Here is a 22814-nt window from a genome sequence, read left to right as displayed (position 1 = left end):
AGTGGCTGTTTTTATATCAGATGGCATAGATTTCAGAATAAAGAAAATTACTAAGAATAAGAGGAATATTACATATAAAACATTCAGTGAACAAAGGTGACATAATGACCTTACATGTTTCACCACTCAATAAAAGAGCTTAAAATGCAAGAAGCAAAACCCGACAGAACTGAAAGGAGAAAGACAGTCTCTAATGATATTTGGAAACGTAAATGCTCCTCTCACTAATCGATAAAACCAGGAAACAGAAAGTCAACAGGAACATAGAAACATTTAACGACATCAATAGCTAACATTTACGCTGCTACATCGAACAGTGGCAAAATATGCATGCTTTTCAAACAACAAGGACATTTTTCCAAGAGAGAACATTTTCCAGCTCATAAAATAAACCATAACAAATTTAAAGAATTGAAATCATACATAATGTATTCCTGGGCATAATAGAGCTAGCCTAGAAGTTAAATAGGAAAGATGATAGGAAAATATTCTTTAAATATTTGGAAAATAAAATAAGCCTAAATAATTTGCAGACAGAGAAAGTCTCTGGGGACCTTAGAAAATATTTTGAACTACATAAACATGAAGATATATATACATTGGGAGATGCAGAAAAAGTCATGCGTAGAAGGAAATGCACAGGACTAAATGTTTCTATTCTATAAGAGAAAAGGTCTCAAATCAGTGACCTAAGTTTTTACCCAAGGAAACTGAAAAGGAGGGACCAGCAAAACCACATGCTTAAGTCCAGGAAAAGGAAGGAAAGAATAAAAACAGGAGCACATAGCAATGAAATCAAAGTGGAAAACTCATACTAAAAATCAACGGAAACAAGTGATTTTTTAAAATTATTAATAAAATTTAAACGTGCAGCAGATTTGACAAAGGAAAATAGAACAGTTTACTGATGAAAGGGCAGAGATCATTATAGACCACATAGACATTAAAAGAATCATGAGGTAAAGATGCAAAGAGCTCTATGCACACAAATCAGATGAACTAGACCATTGAAAACCATGAACTAACAAAAAATTATCAGAGATGAAATAGCCTGAATAGTCTTAGAAACACAAAAAATTGGAATTTGTAGTTAGAACCATCTCCAAACAAAATCTTCATCACCACGACGTTTCACTGGTGTATTAAAGAATGAATTAAAGAATCTCCTTGGTTTATTTAAATAAGAAATAATATAATCTGCATTATCTCTATCAGAAAAAGGATCAGAAGAATTCTTTTTGACTCAATGTGTAAGGTCAGTATTACTCTGATATTAAAGCCAAACCACGGTGTACAAAAAAGGCAAAAAAGAAAGAAAAAAGAAACATTTCTTATAAACATAGATGCAAACATTAGTAAATTGAATCAAGCAATATGTAAGAATAATAGAACAGGCTTATTGTAGAAATAAATGTTGCCTCAATATTTCAAAATCAATGGATATAATCAAACACTTTATTTATTATAAAAGAAGAAAAGTCTCAAATCAACAATCTGTTTCCACCTGAAGAAAATGAAAAAGAGAGATGAGCAAAATAAAATATACTCACATCAACTGGGGGAGGGAAGGAAATAGTAAAAATAGGAGCCCCAAAATAGGAGCCCAAATCACATTGAGCAATAGAGAAAATCAATGGAAGAAGTAAAAACAACAGTGGAAATTAATGGAAACGTAGATCTGAATATGCATGTATGAGTATATATGCATCCATATATAGGAGTATACACGTGAATATACACCTACATATGTGCATAGATGATATATTTACATTTATTATATATACTTAATAGCTCTAAAATGAAATATCTAGGTATTAATCTAACCTTATGTGTTAGAATTTGTCTGCTGGCTTGGCGCCTGTGGCTCAAGTGGCTAAGGCACCAGCCACATATGCCTGAGGTGGCGAGTTCGAATCCAGCCCAGGCCCACCAAACAACAATGACAGCTGCAACCAAAAAATAGCCAGGCGTTGTGGCGGGCACCTGTAGTCCCAGCTACTTGGGAGGTGGAGGCAGGAGACTCGCTTGAGCCTAGGAGTTGGAGGTTGCTGTGAGCTGTGATGCCACAGCCCTCTACTCAGGGTGATAGCTTGAGGCTCTGTTTCAAAAAAAAAAAAAAAGAGAATCTGTTTGCTAAAATCTATGAAATGCTGAAGAGAGCAATGAAAGAAAAGGTAAATAAATGAAGAGACATACCACTCTTCTCAAACTGAGCTATAGATGGATTGTAATTACAAATTTAAACACTTTTTTGTGGTTATAGACAAGATGATTCCAAAATTTATGTGAAAAGGCAAACAACTGAAAAATCAAAACAATTTTGAAATGAAAAATAGATTTGGAGAAATTCTACTTGATTTTCTAACTTACAAAACATAGTATCAGCAATGAACATAATGTCATCTTGGTGATGGGGAAAATAGAGATTCCAAAAATAGGTCCCCACAAACATGGCCAATTGCTTTCTATACAAAGGTACAAAGACTATTAGATGAAGAAAGACTAATCTTTTCAATATAGGAAATAAGGTATTAAAAAAAAATGGGTGCCAGTATGCAAAAGAAGAACATTATACAAAAGCTAACACAAAATACTGTAGATCATTGGCCTAAAGGTAAAATGTTAAACTATAAAAACTTGTAAGAAAACCTAAGAAAATCATTGTGACCTTGGCTTAAGAAAAGAGATAGGATGCCCAAAGCATGATCCAGGAAGAAAAGAAATGATACATCGAATTTCATCCCTATTAAAACAACAAAAAATTATTTGTTCTGTTAAAGGATTAAAGTACAAATTATGGTCCAGGAGAGAAGACTTCCAAACCACAAAGCAGCTACAAGGAGCTATACACTGAATACATACAAAACTCAACATTAAAAAAATAAAACAATTCAAAAATGTGTAAAAGACTTGAACAGACACTACCTCGAAAACGATAGAGGCATAGCAATGAGAAGTTGTTCAACAGTATTTTTCATTATAGACATGAAAATTAAAACCACCATGAGCTATTACTATACATGTATTATTGTCTATAAAATTAAAACACTGATAATACCAAGAGCTGACAAAGATGTGGATCCACTTCAGCACTCACGTTGCTTCTGGGAATGCAAAACTTTACAACCTTTGGGAAAATGCTCTGACGGTTTCTTATCAAGGTAAACATAAAGATAAATACACGCTTGGCATGAAAGTAAGAGATTGACCTAGTAATTCCCCCCTACTTGTTTACCTTGGAAAAATAAGAACTTATATTCATCCAAAAGCTATTCAAGAATGTTTCTACCTTATCTATTCCTCATTGCCAAAGTCTGTAAGCAATCCAAATGTTCTTTAATAGGATAATGGATGGATAGTCTGTAGTATATCCATATATTGAAGTACTATTCAGCAAGGAAAAGGAATGATTTATTGATCCATCTAACTAACTGCTTGGAAGAATCTCAAAGCATAATGCTGAGTAAAGGAAGATAGTCTCAAAGATTACTTACTGTCCAGTTACACTTATAAGACATTCTCTAACAGATCAACCCGAAATGAGGAACAGATAAGTGATTGCTCTTGGTTAGTGGTGGGGAAGGCTGTAAGTACGTAGTGATAGCACAAGGGTGTTCCCTGATTACTAAGGTCCATGCACAGATCAATAGAAGTGTTTGAATGGTACGTAGAAAATAAACCTTACTGTGTCTGAATTTGAAATTAAAATTAAAAACAAAAAACAAAGAAAGAAAGTATATGATATTTAAATTTGCAGACAGGGCGGGTGGCTCAAAGGAGTAGGGCGTGCAGGCCCCATATACTGGAAGTGGCAGGTTCAAACCCAGCCCTGGCCAAAAACTGCAAAAAAAAAAAGGTAAATTTGCTATTAGCGTAATCCACAAAGGTTGTACCTTTCACACTGGTATCTGGTCTACAGGACCTACAGGGAGTAAGGACTGAATTCTGGCCCAGACTTCACCTACCAAGCTCTTTTTCTGATCCTTCCATTTGCTGAGTAGCCTTTAAAAAAAAAATTCATCCTCCCACTTTTATGCCTCCTTTTAATTCACATTATCACATGTTTGTAACTGAGGCCTTGCTTAGGACCAGTGCTTTTTGCAGAATTCAATGAGTTTCTGTCTAAATATAATATCTTAGAATTTCCAAGTAGAAGTCCAGGCCTTTGTGGTCCTTCATCCCTCTGTCCATGTTCACATTCAATCTGTCATTCAAAACCCTGATTAAATTCTACTTTTGGACTTCCTACGTTGTGTGTCACCCTGCCATGCATCTCTCCTCATTATACCTTGCTTATAACCCACGTTTCATTTATTCCCTCCCCCGAGTTGGACTCTAATCTCTTTGTAGTCAAGGATCGTGCTCAAGGCATTTCTGTGTCTTCAGCACATAGCACAGAGACTTGAGCATATCACATCTCTATATTTCTTCATAGAAATGAATTCCTAATAGAAAATCACATCTTTCCTGTAGTTCACAAGAAGAACAAGGCTGAATTTGTTCAATTCTTGATCACCACTGTGTATCTTATTAGGCACTGGCCCGAACGTAAATCAGATACTTTATATTTTGCAGGGGTAAGACTTGAATACGTAATTGTTAGGAATTATCATTAAAAGCAGTTTTTGTGATATTGCTCATGTCCAGATCCTTTTCTGCTGAAGACTGATGTTAACTATAGCACTTTGTTTCTGTTAGGAAGTGTCTTAGCTGTGCTATTAGACACTATATGAATATTAAAATATGCTGAACAGATCCTTAGGAAATGAACCAGCATAGTTTTAGATAACTCTGAATTCCTCAGCATTTTTAGACTTGTTCTCATAAATCCTGGGAAATGGCAGCTTTGTGTTTACCCCACATCTGCACGAGACCGTCAGGGACTTTAAAACACATCACCTCCTCCCACACGTTGTTTCACGGTTGTAGTTCTCCGTAGTTTGAATTTTCAAATGTAAGTTAATGTTCTGTGCGCTCCGTGTTGGCTTGCAGTGTGCACACACTATTTTACTCTTCTCTTTCTCCTTCATTTCTCCTGCATTTCCACGTTGCACGTTGGGATAATTTTTCCTTCTGCCTGAAAAATATGTTTAACATTTTTCTAGTGCAGGCTTTTTTTTTTTTTTTTGATGGCACCCGTATCTTTAAAAATTGATTTTATTTACCACAGAGTTAGAGGTTGGCATATTTTTCTCACTTTATGCGTGGCCTTCCATTACTTGTAGCTTTTCCTGTTTATGTTGCAGTCAGGTTTCAGCTTTACTGTGGCTACTTTGAAATAGAGTTTCCTCTTTGGGTACTTTCAAGATTCTCTCCCTTTCTTTTTCTTTTCAGGCATTTTGAGAGGTTGCGGGGGGGCGGGGGTGAGGGGCTCTGTTTCTCTTTGATCCTGCTTGCTGAGCTTTGTTGGGTTTGTAATAGAGGATACTTTTTAGAGTAGTTTTAGGTTCATAGCAAAGTTGAAGGGAAGATACAGAGGTGTTTCTCTTAGACCCTCTGCTCCCCGCTCCAGATAGCATCCCCCATTATGGACACCCGCCATGACAGTGGCATGTTTGTTACAGCAGCGAACCTACACTGATACATCACAACCAGCAACGTCCACAGTTTAAATTAGAATTTGCTCTTTGTAGCGTGCATTTTTGGAGTGTGGATAAATACGTATTGACAAGTGCCTACCATGATAATACCATATAGAGTAATTTCACGGCCTTGAAAGTCCTCTGTGCCACGTAGTCATCATCCCTTCCTCCTCTCTTAAATTCTGCCCACCACTCATCTTTTCACTGTTTTCTTTTATTAAATCATTTCTACATAGATCATGAATAAATTTATGCCATTATGGGATTCAGTGTGTTGATTGTTTGTACAAATTGGAGTGCTTACATCCTACCAATTAGCATAGCTTTCACTCACCTCATTTACCCAATTACAGTGTTAAGACGTTTGTGTTCTACACTTGATAGATCCAACTTATACTTGCAATCTGCTCCATAGGTGTGGTCTCCCCCGTTAACCCTCCCTCTTTTCACCCAACCCCCTCCTTTCCCCCTCCCCATTCCCTTCCCTCCTTCATCCTAGGCTATAGTTGTGATTCATCTTTCATATGAAAGTGTGAGGGATTATAAATTGGTTTCATAGTAGTGCTGAGTACATTGGATATATGTATATTTTTTCCATTCCTGAAATACTTTACTAAGAATATTTTCCAGCTCCATTCATGTAAACATAAAAGAGATAAAGTCTCCATTTTTAATGCTGTGTAGTATTCCATGGTATACATATACCATAATTTATTAATCCATTCATGGGTCAATGGGCACTTGTTTTTGAGACAGACTCTCACTCTGTCAGATTGCTGTAGTGTCACAGATCACAGCAACCTCAAACTCTTGGGGGTAAGTAGTCCTCCTGCCACAACCTCCCAAGTAGCTGAGACTATAGGCACCCTCTGCAATGCTCAGCTAGTTTTTCTAATTTTCAGAAGAGATGTAGATCTCACTCTTGTACAGGCTGATATTGAACTCCTAAACTCAGGCAATCCACCTGCCTCAGCCACCCAAAGTACCAGGATTACAGGCGTGAGCCACCATGCCCAGCTCACCATTTTACTGTTGCCATAGTTTTACCTTTTCAAGAATGTCATCTAGTTGAAAAGATACACAAAATATATAGTCTTTCAACATATCTGTCACACAATAATGTGAGGTTTAAGATTCTCAGTGTGTTTTCATGGCTTGATACCTTGCGTCATTTTGTTTAATCATTGAATAATATTCCATTGGATGGATGTACCATTTAGCCATTCACCTTTTCCAATTTTTGGCAACAATATATAAGATTGCTGTAAACATCCATGTGCAGGTTTCTGTGTGGATGTAAATCTTCACTTTCAGGTGCTTTCGGTAAATACCAAGGAGAGTGATTGCTAGATCAGATGGTAGAAGTATGACTAGTTTTGTATGAAATTGCCAAACTGTCTTCCAAATAGCCTGTAACATTTTCCATTCCTATCAGCAGTGAACAGAATTTCTGTTGCTCCGTATTCTCATCAGCATTTGATGTTATCAGTGTTCTGGATTGTGACCTTGCTGAGCTTTACTTATTCTGTGTTCATGTCTTAAGATTTTTCCGAGATGCATTTAACTGTTAACTCTTATTAATCTCATGTCTTGCCTTCTTTTGTTCTGTGATTGAGATTGTAAGAATGTAACACATATGATTGAACCCACATGTATATCATGTTCCTTTTCTTAACCATTTTAATCATTTTCCCTTTTGTTTGAATTTGGGTCTGTTAAATTGACTAATCTGTTCAGTGTTATATCTATTTTTCTTTCTCCTGTGTCCAGTCTGCAGTTAAATCATCCAGTGAGATCCTAGTTTCAAATTTTATTTTTTTCAGATTTTGGTTCTTTTCACAAATACCAATGTTCTGATAGTTTCTCCATTTTATCATCCATTTTGGCTATCTTTTTCTTCATTTTTTAACAACTTAATCCCAGTGATTTTGAAATTATTAATCACAGTATTTTGTCACCTCTTGGTGACACTTTGTTGTTATTGTTTCCTCAAATAGACCTTCTGAATGATCATGTACTTTTTAATGTCCACAACTGTAGGTGTTCCAGATAATATTACAATATAGCAGGAATGACTTAATTTTTCTTCTTCCAGAATGGAGTCTATGTGAAGTGATTATTTTAATACTTTTTAGAACCATGTTTTGTCACAAATCAACACAGAGATTTTCCTCTGCTATTCACAGGTTTTGAGTTTAACTATTTAAAATACTATTCCATGCAGTTTTAGAATATCTTAATTGTATTGAAGGGAAATACTCTGACCTCTTAAGTTTCGAATTTTGTTAATCTAGCTTGTGTGGGCACCACAGTCTCTAGTCTGGACAGCAAAATCCAGACCTGAATGATCCTGAAATATTTTTCTTCTACAATTATCCTCTTCAAATCAAGTACAGATTGTGTTTTCTAAAAATCAGCAAATAGCACCAGGGGAAAGATTCCTATAGATATTAAGTTCACCTTTAAGAGTACCTGCTATTTTTAATGCTTTTGAAATTTTCCTTTTGTATCTTGTAGTATTCCCTTTTGTATCTGCAGTTCTCTGATACCTTTACAGATACGACTTTCAATTTTATCCAGACTCCCCAATTGTTCTCTCCAGGACTATTAGACTGTGATGAACTATTCTACACTGTGTACCACTGGCTTTGTTACATAAGGAATGAATGGGTGCATTTAGTTCTGAATACATATGATTTCCCTTGCAATTTCTCTTTTTTGATCTATACGTTACTTACAAATTTGTTTTAAAATATCTATTTATTAGGAGGGAGACAGGAGAAAGAATTTGGAACAGTAACTATTTTGTGCTGATTTCTAATTTAATTGCAGTGTTATTAGAAAGTATTGCCTTTATTACATTATTCCTAAAATATATGACAATTATTTTCTTGCCTTGGCAACTTTTGAAGAAGTTCCATGCATGTTTGAACATAATCTTCTACTTGTTACATCACTCTCAACCTTACTGCCAACTTGTTAGGTCTAAGTGTGTTGTGTGTATATGTGTATGAGTGTGTGTGTGTATGAGTGTGTGTGTGTGTGTGGTGTGTATGAATTAGATGAAACATTGCAGATGGAATATTTGGATTCTCTATCTTTATTTTCACCTATTGAATCTATTAATTATTGAAAGAACAATTGTTTACATTAGTTTAGAATATTTTAAGAATAGTTTGAGATGAAATTACAATATATACATATCTTAAGTAATGTTAAATGTTTCTGATATTTATGTGCTTATTCCCTTTAGGCATAATCATTTCTCTTCCATGTATATTTTATAAAATATTAATATTGTGATAACCAGTTCAATATTGCTTTGGGAGGTGATTTAGTTTGGTGATTCATTTTTCTTGTTTTAATTTAGTTATCATGCTTTACATGTGTTTTTGTAGCCAGATATAAAAGAATTATATAAAATTCCATCCAGGAATTTTTAAGCAGGTATATGTATTTTAATATGACAACTAATATATTTTATCTTATTTTCTGCTTTCACTTTACCGGATTATTTCTTTTCTTTTTTTTTTTTTTTTTTTTTTTTGCAGTTTTTGGCCGGGGCAGGGTTTGAACCTGCCATCTCCGGCATGTGGGGCCAGCACCCTACTCCTTTGAGCCACAGGCGCCGCCATATTTCTTTTTTTTTTTTTACATCTGTATTATGATCATGTACAGTTTCATGTTTATATAATTAGTCCACTCCACACTTTTAATAATTCTTTAACTTCACTCTAGGTGTCCCCAACTTTATCCTTCTTTACTCTCATGACAATACCGAGTCATATCTCAAAACTTCACCTCCTAATTCTTAATCCCTAAATCCCACTCTCTGATGACAGTCTTCAGTACTGGTTTGTGAAATGTCTGCCCTTTTTCTCATCGATTATTCCCTTCTCCCAACTCCTGTCTTCTATTCTCTACATCTCAGTCTCTCTCTATCCATATTTCTTGACTTATCCCCGCAGAGCCCTGCAAGCTCTATCCCTTCTTTCAGTCTCAACTTTACTGCCAACTTTTACACCTTGTGTGTCTTTCTCCACACCTGATCTGCAAAATCTCATCCCCTATGGAGTCCCAGCATGATTCTTCTGTGTTTTAGACGCAGGCTGGAAATCACTCAAGTGAATACTACTTTAGTGCCACTCGAACTTGGACTCCTCACCCCCAGCTGTAACAACATGGTTTTTGACACATTTTTATTAAGTACTCTGTTAGTACTTACTCCGCTCTCTCTATTTCCCTCATTAGCTATTCATCTTTTCATTCTTTTCTAAAAAACACTGTCCAACTCCCATCCACCTTTGACCCTCGTTTTCGATACTGCTGCTTCCTTTTCACTCAGACATGTAAATGTCAAAAAGTAATTTCCTTAAGCTGTATCTACGAAAGTCTCACTGTAAACACCAAATGCAGCTGGGAAACTGTGAGCCTTCCTACAGACTTTCTGTCCTACCTTGTTTGACATAGACTAGGAGTAATTTCAGTTACCATAATAAGCCAAAGAAAGTATAAAGTTATTAAATCTTTGATATTTGGTTTTTATTTTTTATTAACAATTTTTTATTAAGTCATAACTGTGTACATTAATGCATTTATGGGGTACAATGTGCTGATTTATATATAATTTGGACGAGATAAGGCGCGTTCAGGGTGGTATGGCTGTAGATATGATTTATATATAATTTGGAATGCTTACATCAAACTGGTTAACATAGCCTTCACCTCACTTAATTATAGTGTTCAGATGTTTATACTCTACTCTTAATAGATTTGACATGTACCCTTGTAATACGCACCATAGGTGACGTCCTACCGATTACCCTCCCTGCTCTCTGCTCCCAGCCAGCCCCCTCAGCTCACACTCTTCTTCCCTCCTTCATCCTGGGCTATAGTTGTGTTTTATCATTTGTATGAAAGTGTGGGTGATTAGATATTGGTTTCATACTAGTACTGAGTACACTGGATACTTTTTCTTCCATTCTTGAGATACTCTACTAAGAAGAATATGTTCCAGCTCCATCCATGTAAACATAAAAGCAGCAAAGTCTCCATCATTTTTTAAGGCTGCACAATATTCCAAAGTATACATATACTACAGTTTATCAATTCATTCATGGGTAACTGGGCACTTGGGCTTCTTCTATGACTTGGCAATTATGAATTGGGCTGCAATAAACATTCTAGCATAAATATATTTGTTGTAAAATGATATTTGGTCAGTTTATTATATATCAAACAAGAAATAGTATAATTAATCAAATATGCACCTATGCTATCCACATAGTTTTGCTATCTTAACAGTAGCCCCTGTATGCAAAGAAGCCTGGTGAGTGGTGAGGAAATTGTGAAAGGAGTTTCCCCCAGCCTGTTGAGAACAATATTTTTCCTTGCAAGAAGTGGTACAAAGCCTGGAGGAAGCAGCAGTCAGTTGGTGCATGGTCTAGTGAGTGTGGTTGATGACAGAGGGCTTCCAAGTCAGGCTTCTACAGTTTGAGCAGCATTGTTTGTATGACAGTGTTGTCTTCCAAGAAGATTGGCCCGTCTCTATTATCAACCTCAGCATCTCAGTTGCAAGCATCCTCATCATTTTGTCCCACTGGTTGCAGCAGACATGTGCTGTAATTGACTGACCAGGATACATGAAGCTATTGTGGATAATACCAGCACTGGACTACCATACAGACACCATTAGCTTTGAGGGGGATGAATATTCAGGTTTGAATTGTATTTCCCTGTTTCATCTCTATCTAATCATTGTGCCAAGTGCTTGCAATTGTAAAAAAGAATCTATTCTCATCACACTTAATGATTCGGTGTAGAAATGGTTTGCATTTATGTGGTGACAGTAAAGGAGGGCAAGCCTCTTGAAAATTTCCCTTCCAACACTTATATAACTCATGTGGAACCTGTCTACTGGCTCTTTTACCTTGCTGATTTCTTTCAAATGGTCCAATGTTGTTGAAATATATATATTTCACTATAGCTTTAGCTGATCATTACCCACATTGGTTTCAGGTTACCCACATGGCTTATTTTCAATATTAAAATCACCAGCATGGAACTTCTCACATTATCCATGTACTGTTCATTCATTAGTCACATCCTTCCCAAACACTTTGTTGATACTTTGAGCTATCTAGGTTATAATGGTTCCACCATGGACCTCATATTTGAAAACAACGTGAATGTTTGACTTATCCAGGGTTTCATAAAAATTACCCTAAAAAAAGTTTTTTGAAAGACAATCACAAGCCAAAACATGCATTTGAAAGAATGAGAATGTACCTTCACAATTAAAAAAAAAAAAAAGTGTTAAAGTGAAATGTTAGAGATATCAACTATCAAACTTAGTATTTAAGGAAATTGAACGTTTTAAACTTAATGATCTCATAGTTGGACTTACCATCTGTCTATTCATCTATCTGTGTGTCTAGCCATCCACTCATCCATTCATTAAGAAGTCATTTCGTCAATATGAAGATGTAAAATTTTTATAAAATCTATTTTAATTTGTTTTTATTTTTTTTTTCCTGAGACAGGGTCTCACTCTGTCACCCTGGTTAGAGTGTTGTGGTGTTGTCATAGCCCACAGCAACCTCAGACCTTTGACTCAAGAGATCCTCTTGCCACAGCCTCCTGAGTAGCTGGGGACTTTGTAGTCACTCCCAAGACCCGCACGTCTCAGTCTTGAGCTTCTCTGTGGTTCTACCGTACCCATAAATTCTCTTCTCATCAGATTTTCCCTCTTATTGCTTAGCCAGTGGCTTTTACTAAGTCATTCATGTTCCTCCATGAATCTTCTAACTTTCTAAAACATATACAAGGTGATTATTCTTTTATTTAAATTGAATTATTTCTTACCAATAGTTTTGGTTTCTGGAGAGAGAGAAAAAGTCATAAGCAATCAGCTGACAATCTTTAATTAGAGCAAGCTCTGCATCAAATTGTTTTCAGAAATAAACATGTGGCAAATGGATTCAAAGCTGAAATCAAATCCCCATTTTATCATTTTTAGTAATAATATGATCTTTAGCAAATCATTTTATCTGTCTATGCCTAACTGTCATCATGTATAAAAAGAACTTAGAAACTACTTTGTAAGGACATGGGAATTATAGAATATATAATTTATCCAAAATAATAGATATTACAGTAAGTTTTGTTATTTTGAAAATAGCATTAAAACATGTTTGAAAAATTATATTCATAATTTCTTTTGTTAAATGATCTTTTTCAAGTATCTTTTTTTATTATTTGTTTAATTAGATCTAATTACGTTAGAGTCCCTGGCAGTAAGCATTTGAGTGTAAATTATCTATCTTAATTAGCAAAATATTACATAAATCTCTGACTAAAGACTACTAATGATTTTATACATTACAACCTTTACTGATAATTTAAGCCAAAGAATAAATATCTTGCTGAAATTTTTATCTTTAATAATATTCACTTTCATATACTCTGCAAATAGACCATCTTATTAGTCAAACAATTTTCAAAGAAAACCCTTTAATTTTTCAAATATCACCAGTAGTTCTGTCATAATAGTTAAAATAATATTTTATTAAAAGTATTTCAAAATTGTATCAATTTAAAATATGAATATAAGCTCAAGACTCTCTTATATGTAGTTTATTTTACCATTATGGCATTTCTTTGAAATTAAATTTTCAAAAAAAATTGAAAAGTATTTAACATCATCATCACTTTTTTAAATTTACATTTTCTAAGCTGTGACTAGTCATTTGTCTTATGTGACAATTAAAAATAGTATTTATGAAGTACATTTATATGGGATACCTTTTTAGAAGTGGATAGTTCGTAAAATAATTTCATCTAAAATATGAAATTGAATAGGTTGCTAACAGTTTATTGATTGTCTTATACATTTTCTCCTAAATTTTCCCTTATTGGAGCTACATTTCACAGTTAAATATTGACATGTTTTAGTAGAGACAACAGTCATTTTCATTCCTACTACTAATATGTAGTATAAATATTGATATTTTACTTCAGACATATGAGAATTAATGTTTGTGTTTTCTAGGTATAGCTTACTTGAGTGGAATGTGTAGTGAAAAGAGAAAATGTATCATTGCTGAAGACAATGGCCTGAATCTTGCATTTACAATTGCTCATGAAATGGGTCACAAGTAAGTAAAAATCCCAGCTATGTTAGATATGTTAGCATATACATTTGGTTTGAATATTTAAATTGCATGAATATATTTTGTTTTTTTCCCTTGGGCTTCAAGTTTTAGAAAAATTAGGGAAACAAAAATGATGAATAAGACCATCTAATTTTAAAAAGTGTCTTCTGAATGTTATAACCATTCCTGATTCCTTGAATAAAATCTTCCATTATTAAAATCATCAAGACAGTTATTATAGAGTGTATAGTTGATTGTACTGTACATTTTTTATTTTTTTATTTTTTGAAACAGAGTCTTACTCTGTTGCCCCAGGCTAGAGTGTTGTGGCTTTGTAGCTCATAGCAACCTCATACTCCTGGGCTCAAGTGATCTCTTGACTCAGCCTCCTGAGTAGCTGGGACTACAGGCACCCACCACAATGCCTAGCTAATTTTTCTATTTTTACTAGAGATGGGGGTTTTGCTCTGACATAGGCTATCCCCCAACTTCTGAACTTGAGCAATCCACCCACCTCAGCCTCCCAGAGTGGTAGAATTATAGATGTTAGCCACCACACCCAGCCTCACCCTACATTTTAAACAATATAATTATTTCAGTAATCATGATGCTACTCACTGTCTATTTTTTAAACATTTACTTGGTGAAATGCTTCCAGGCTATGATAGTGCCTACGTTTGTTATTACCAGGCCCAGAGTAAAGAAGCATGGTTTAGGTGAAATGTACTGGAAAGAGAAATTAGACTCATAATTAACATGTATTGAATATTAACTATGTCACAGGCACAGTTCTAGGAAATTTACATAGATCAGTTCACTTAATACAAAAACCAACGAAGTAGTTACTGTTCTAATTCTCATTTTATCAATTATATTAATAATAGCAATAATAATTAGTAATAGCAAAACTTATATAGCACTTACTGTGTACCAGACACATTTCTAAGTGCTTTCTATAGCCCCACAATAATTCTGTGATTAGCATATCCATTTTTCTGAGTATAAAGAAGTTAATTTATCCTCCCAAAGTTATAAAGATGGTAATCATTGGAACAAGCCATTTGAACTCAACCCATTCAACTCAGGACACACTGTTCCAAATTTCAACATTAAGTTATCAGACATCATTGTGCCTTAGATGCCTCTAAGCAAAATGGGGATAATACCTTTGTTAAGAGATTCATTTGGAATTCAGTGCATAAAACGTATGTATATATTTGTAGGAAGTTTAAAGTAGAAATGGCATGCGTGGAGAAATCAGACTTACTTTTACTGTAGGCTTCCTTCATCCCCAGCTTACCACCAGTACAAATGAAGGCATTTTAATTGGACTCAGATTTAGCAAAGCCCTACTCTGGGAGGAGATCTTTATGGAGGCCTCTTTGGTCAAAGACAAATTTTGTTTGTCGTTCAGTGTTTAAAACGTTGAATTAGTTACTGACATTAAAAAGTCTAAATTTGACATTAAATCTAAATTTGCAGACCTGGCAACACTTGACCCACCGTCCCATATGGCAGCCATTCCCTGGAGCTGAGTAACAGCGCCTTGTACTCTTTAAATCAGACCCATCTTTCCAGCTCATCACAGGCTGCAACTCTCTAGTATGGCACACCCAGCTCACTTCATTTTCCTTATTTCCTTGGACTCTGTAGGCAATTAAGTAAAATTGAGTTAACAGCGGAATTTGATGTCCAACAATTTATGTAGGACATGGCAGTGTTTGATTAAAAAAATCACTCAAGCAAACACAAGCAAAAAAGTCATAATTATATGGCTCAATGAATTATCAAAAACTGAATATTATAGTCCAAGAAATAGAGCATTATCAGCAGTAATTGATTTTTGAATCTTTTTAATTGACCAGAAAATATGTACATTTAACATGTTTTGAAGTGTATATAAATTTTGTAATGGCTGTGTCAAACTCATTGCCACATACCTTCCCTTGCATGCTTGGTATTTTTTGGTGAATACAAAATGTACTGTCATGGCAGTTTTCAAGTGATTGATTTGTGGTGTCACTCTTTTCGGTATGTAGAAATGCAGTGATGCCCTGGAATATGGGGGAAGAGGGGTGGTGATTCCAGGATTCCTGTATATACTCAAATCCATGAATACTCAAGTCCAGCAGCTGCCCTGCAGAACCTGAGAATAGGAAAAGTCGGCCTCTATAGGGAGGTTTCACAATCTGCAGATACTGTAGCACTCAGTTGGTTGAAAAATATCTCAGTATAAGTGGACCTGCGTAGTTTAAACCAATGTTGTTCAAGGGTGTCCTTGTGTGATCTCCAGTATGGACTTTGAATCTTCAGCCAGCTAATTGAGAACATAAGGAGTTAATATGCCACTTTAAAAAATAAAAATACAGGGTGGTGCTGTGGCTCAAAGGAGTAGGATGCCAGCCCCACATGCCGGAGATGGCTGGTTCAAATCCAGCCCCAGCCAAAAGCTGCAAAACAATAATAATAATAAAATAAAGATAAAATAAAAAATACACTTTAAAATCATCATTCTTTCAGGGAAAGTATGCAGTGCAATATAAACTTATTCAATACTGCACTCCAGAAATGATAAGTTTAGATTCTTATTTCCAATATTACTTTAATAACTGAAAGGTATTTTCAGTTCAGTTAAAATATGAAAAACCATGGGCATCACTGCAGGGAAAATGCTGAGAATAATGGCTAGAGGCAAGAAAAAGTTACTAATAAGTAATTTGAGGAAAGTAAATGCAAATTAATCACAAATCCAGTTCTTATAAAGGAAAAAAATTTCTGAGTAATTACAATTTTTACTCATAGGTGTACATGAACAGCTTGATTGAGAAGCAGTCTGAGTCTGTTTTCATAAGGAGACATTAAATAATTTTGTTAAGTACCTTGAATAGCAGGTTTATGTTCAAAAACAGATATACCAAATCCATTTCATTAATTTCTGTTGTATTGTAAGATGTAGGAGAAACAAGAAAGGAAAAGGGCGCAAAACAAATTAATTTATTGAAGACTAAAGTCTTGATCGAGAATCAACGACTGTTTAAACGAAAAATTCAGTGTGATAATTTAAGGAAAGTCCACTTACACTTTATGTAGCAGAAACACTGGTTTATGACTAGGAACTCAGGTTGGAATGGCTAAAATGGTACTAAAATATTATTTTATTTGACTTTTATAGAGCTGCACCCAAAATCAATATAGATGTGCCAAAGGTATGTGTCATGCTTGGTGGATTAGGACCAGGACACGTGATATATGTTGAACTACTCAGTTACAAAAAATCCCCCTTAGCAGTAAGCAGGATTTGTCCCCAAAGTGGAAGCTGGTGTTTTCTTGTTGTCAGTCCATGAAAGACAATAGGCAGCATACAGTCACTGTATTAAAAAACAAAACAGGAGGATATTTATGTAAATTACATCATCATCATCATCCAGGGTGGGCACAATATAAGAAGAAATGACGAAAAAGAGAATATTTAAAAAATGTCTGAATACTCACAGCTTCTCAGATAGGGAAAGTCATTATGGTATTAGATAATCGTGTCTATAGTTCTGGGTGTGTGCAACTTGTCTTTTTTTATTTCTTTTTTATGAGACAGAGTTTCACTTTGTCGCCCTCTGTAGAGTACTATGATGTCATAGCTCACAGCAATTTCAAACTCATGGGGTTCAAAGCGATTGTCTTGCCTCAGCCTCTCAAGTAGCTGGGACTACAGGTGCTAGTCACAATGCCCAGCTATTTTTAGAAATGAGGTCTCGCTCTGGCTCAGGCTGGTCTCAAACTTGTGAGCTCAGGCAATCTACCTGCCTCGGCCTCCCAAGTGCTGGGGTTACAGGCATGAGTCACTACGCCCAGCCAACCTCACGAAGTCTTGAGCGAAGTATTTTTATCATTTTACAGATGAGGAAATTGAAATGATCAGAGACCTATTTTCAAGGAGTTCTTTTGATATTAACGACTTTTTTTTTTTTTTTGAAACAGAGTCTCACTATGTCACCCTCATCAGTGCTGTGGCATCACAGTTCACAGCAACCTCAACCTCTTGGGCTTAAGCGACTCTGTTAAGTTGCTGGGACTACAGGCACCCACCACAACACCTGGCTATTTTTTGGTTGCAGTTGTCATTATTGTTTGGCTGGTCTGGGCTGGGTTTGAACCTGCCGTCCTTGGTGTATGTGGCTGGCACCATAACCAGTATGCTATAGGCGCCAAGCAGAAGGACATTTTCTTTTGATGATATACCGTAAAGATTTTCCTAGTGCTAATAGTTAATCTTGATTTTCATTGTTTGTGGCCTGTAGAATTTTTTTAGGAGTCAGATTTCATACTTTATTATTTATTCTGTAGGTTTTCACATTTACAAGTGCATTCTTACCCTAAAATTAGGGAAACGTACTTTTGCATAGTTGTGTTATATTTTTACTCCTGTATTCACTACTTAGCCCTGTAACCCATCTAGAATTTACATTAGCATATGTATAAAGTTCTCTTCATTAAATTTGTTTCTCATTAACCCCTACGTCAATGCTCTTATTAATCAAGTGTGGTCTGTAAGGAGATAAGAAGATATGCCAGAATATAGCACATAGATTCTTTCATTGAAAAAGTATTGAAGTGAAGAAAGAAAGTCAGCTTAACTGAAATGCGTGCTTAGTGATGTCGCTGATTTATGTTCTAGCCCCAGCAACTTAGCTGGATACAAATCAGTAATAAAAACAATTCACCAAATGGCAGCCAGTGCACAGGCCACACTCCGAATAGCTTGGCCATATGGCAGATATAGCAGATCCTGCTCATTCTAAATCAACATTGCACTAGGAAGCTGAATCTGAGTTGTGACAAACCCGTCTTTATGATTTTGAGCTTGAAAACTCTCCTGTACTTACTTGCCTTTGCCCTTATTTGTGAAGTGCTTTTAGACATAATTGTGTGCTGCAATTCATTGCAAATAATAAAAGTTGTCCCTTTGTATAAGTACTTAGTGGTGTTTTAGATTATTTTGTTACATATAAATACAAATATATACTATATATATTTAATGTACATTTGTATAGACACACATACATGCTTTTTTCTTTAGATACACAAATAATCAGTGCTCTTTGTGGATTCCAACCCAAAGTAAAAGAACTCCTTTCTCATTGATTATGGTTTTAGTGAAATTTAGCCTCCGATCTAGGATATTTAATATATGTATAAATTAGGGAAATAATAATTTCAAAGATAATTATTAATAACATAATCCTGTGGCCATTCTGTGATCATGCTAAATCTGGAGATTTATTGAAAAGCAGAACTTTGCACTGGCTGAGCTCGTTGAGGCCGAAGACTTCTGCTCCCACCTGAAGAAGGAAAGCAATAATATCAGCTTTATTTTAAGAGGTGATGATTGCCAAAGCTCACAAAGCTAATAAGGGCCTACGTTTAAGTTCAAAGGCAAGTATGTCCAAACCCAAAGCCCAAGTTATTAATTACAATGCTATGCCAGAAATCTGAACAAGTTCTTCTAGCTAGCTTGACTCAACTTACTTTTGTGCTGGCTCTGGATTATCTGTTCCCACCTTATCTCCTTAGCCATACTTTGTTTTGTGACCTCTCTGTCTCAGCATGGCATCCACACTATAGTCCTTATAGTGTTTTAACCTACTGTGTTTCTTTACCAGGCAGGATATAAGTACTGGCTGTGTCCTCTCCCTGGAATACACTAGATTCCCAGCTGTGAGTGACTATCTCCTCCACCTCAGATTTCATATATGAGGAATTAGGTCAATAGCCATTCCCTAAAGGAAATTTTCCATGCAGGTCACTCTCTCTATTAAGCATTTTAATGACACCACCTCCCTTGTAAACGTACACTGTTCATCTGTTAGATGTATACCTCAGGAGGCTGTGAGTTTCAAGAGGTGATGACCGTATCTCTTTTTGCTTACCATGGAATTCTTAATGCATTTGATGATGCTTGGTGCATATTATTTTATAAATATGCATTAATGATTTAATCAAGTCATTATCTTAGTAACATATTCTCATGCATAAATATCCCCCAAACTTGATTATAAAACAGATTCTGTATGCATATTCAAATTGCTTAGAATGTTTTTTGATATTGCATGGGACGTTTAATATGCTGTTAAATACAATTTTATAAAAACAATATCACATGTTTGGAGAGACATCTCAGCCCACATTGAGTGAGACTTATTTTATTATAGACATGCAGATCTGATGCTTCCCACCCTAAAAGTGTTGCCCCCTGAAAGTCCTATCACAGTAAATGACAGGTTTTCATTTGGTCAACCAAAACCATGGGATTACTCTTGGGCCCTCTCTGTTTCTCCTGGTCCACATTCATCAGCTCTTGATGCTGCCTTCGTAGTATACCCAGAATCTGATTGCTTCTCATTGATTATGCTAATCCTCTGGATTAGGCCATTCTCATCTCTTACTTGGAATATTGGAGTCGCCTCTTCAATTATCTTTCTTTTTCAGCCCTTACCTCCTTCCATTTGTTTTCAACTCAGAGTTGGGGCAATTTCTTTAAAACAAAGAAAGTGTCTCACCTTCTTCCTCACAACCCTTCCATGGCCTCCTATATCGGTCGGTAGAACCCTGAGCCCCGCATTGGCCCGCCAGGCCGTCTACTTGTTCTAGCCTCATTCCCGCATAGGCTGCCATTCCCCACCTCACTGACTGTGCTCTAGATTCGTCACCTCTTTGCTAAGATGCAAACACCTTTGTCAAGACCGTTACCTTTGTTTTTTCTGTCTGGAAAGTTCTTCTCCAAGAAAAGCTATATGGCTCCTCCATTCTTCTCCCTAAACTCTGTGCTCCCTTGTCCCTTTTCAGGGAGGCCTCTCTGATATCAGCTATAAACACAGCCACTGCCTGGCCTTAACTTTTTACTTAAAACTTTTCAAAATCCAACTACATCTATCTATCACAGGTCTATATCCGTTTGTATAGAATAAATTAATTCTTATCTACCTAGTTTGCTGTCATATTCCCAACTTATACCTATAATAGAGAGTGCCAAGAAAATAACAAAGAAAACCTGAGCAGAGTTTTATACTTTTCCAAGTTGAAAGAGACAGCACTAAATGTACACCACATCCTTATTCACTGTTAAAAAAAGAAATTATGTGATAATTAGATTGCCTACTTCCTAGAGATGTTGGGTTGGATAAAATTATGTAAGGGAAGGAAAAATACTTCCATAGGAGGTCATTATAGAACGTTGAGCATCTTTTGACATGGCCAAAAACACACAGGAACTTTCACATTTTGTTTTAATCCTTTCCTTTTGAACCAGAGGAAAGGATTAATATATATTATTAAACTTCGGCATGGAGACACGGCTTTGTCTTTAACTTGGCGCCTGCTTCTTCAGACAGCTCGATTTCTGTTATTGGCAGCAATGTTGCCATCAGACCTTTAGTTGAGACATCTGAAGCATCTTTGAAACTTTTCACCCTTAGTTCCTCCTGGAATCAGTTGCAAAGTCCTATCCATTCTCCATCTGCAATAAGTATCCCATCCGTCTGTTTCCTCCCCTCGTGCTCCTCCAGGCCTGTATAATTACAGTGCACACCTCACTGCTGTCTCTTTGCCTTTAGTGCCACATCTTTCTATCTCACACATTAACAAGACTCAGTTTCCTGAATCATGGTCCTGTTCTGGAGTTCAGAAATCTTTTCTGCCTTTCACCACCGAGTGAGTAAATTCCACATTCCTTTGCCCTCAGTCATGACTTTCCTAGAGCAGCCTCAGTCTCTGCTTTTCTAACTCTAACCTACTTCTCTCCCTCATGCATCCAAACAGGCCATAATTTCCAAACATCATGTCTTTATTCATGCTTATTTGTCTTATCTGAACCGGTCCCAGTTGTACTTACTTGTCAATGGCCAAGACAAATCCTATCACATTTGTGAAATAAACCTGCAAGTCTGCCAGGAAATATGTTGCCTTTTTTAAGTTTCTGCCACAGTTTATAAGAAGTATCACTCATCACTTACTATGTCTGATGTATACTGATTTATACTAATATTTAAATATATAGAGATCCCCAACTGGATATCAATCTCTATGGAACCAGGATTGAAGTCTAATATATTTTTTCTCCCATAGCACTAAGTTGAGTGCATTATACATCTTAGGTATTCTAATGTTTCTTGCACAAATGAATAAGCATCAACAGTCATCTTAAAATCCAGACTAGATCATCACACATAGATTTGGTTAATCTCTCTTAGCTCGCAGAAGTCTGTTTTGGAAGGAATAAAATTTTTGCTGTGCATTTGTATTGATAAACAGCAATGTATCTACTGTAAGAAGAGTAGATATACTATGAAAGGAGGTAAGACAAATACAAAAAGTACAGAAAGAATTATCCCCTAGGACTTTTAGGATTAGAAGTAGATTAAATAATAATAAAGAGCTATCATAGACTAATAAGAAACGTACTCTTACTTACCTCTAGAAATAATTGCTCCTTACAATGTACAAAGTGAATTTTTGTAATTGATTTCTCTGGGCCCACTAAAATTGGTAATGGCTACATGGCCCCATGCTGTATTCTTCCGAATTCTCTACAGCAAATGTCGCAAGCAGCAAGCATCCTCCTCCAGCACACACCTTGGGTAATGTTAGCAACTGCCTAAGTGAAGAGGGGAAAGGAAAAGCAGGAGAGGTGCATCGGCCTTGGGCTTGAATTCTTGTTCCCCAGGCTACTTGATGAATGAGCTTTGAGCAAGGAGATCTATCTGCACTCATTTCCTTCATTCTTAAAACGTGGGTAACCTTTTCTTTGAAGGTTCATTGTTGGGATCGGCAATACTCTAATTTCATGGGACAGCGGTTGGCACATAGCAGAGTAAATGAATGATAATAATTAGTGTTATTACAGTTATTTCATGAATGCTTTACTGTAAAAAAGGACATTTCAGCTTCCAATGACCTTCCATTTCTCTGTTCTCTCTTGGAGAGAGTTCATACCTTTCAGAGATTCTTAAGCAAATTGGCAGGAAGTTTGCTTATCATGAAGACTCTTATAGACCACTAACTCAGCTTTTGTATTTGATACTTTATT

General features: G+C 35.9%; 1 protein-coding gene across 1 annotated transcript in view; it reads left to right on the top strand.

The window, feature by feature from the left end:
• The window catches only part of ADAMTS19 (ADAM metallopeptidase with thrombospondin type 1 motif 19), a 208781-nt gene that overhangs the window by 74402 nt on the left and 111565 nt on the right, over nucleotides 1-22814 (top strand). Inside the window, exon 8 of the mRNA XM_003782335.3 lies at nucleotides 13633-13738. Coding sequence (XP_003782383.3) covers nucleotides 13633-13738 — 106 coding nt within the window. The remainder of the gene's footprint in view (nucleotides 1-13632; nucleotides 13739-22814) is intronic.

This window comes from Otolemur garnettii, unplaced genomic scaffold (assembly GCF_000181295.1).
Source record: "Otolemur garnettii isolate 467f Iridium unplaced genomic scaffold, OtoGar3 scaffold00003, whole genome shotgun sequence".
NCBI lineage: Eukaryota > Metazoa > Chordata > Mammalia > Primates > Galagidae > Otolemur > Otolemur garnettii.
The sequence above is the reverse complement of the archived record's forward strand: the minus strand, read 5'-3'. Positions and strand labels throughout refer to the sequence as shown.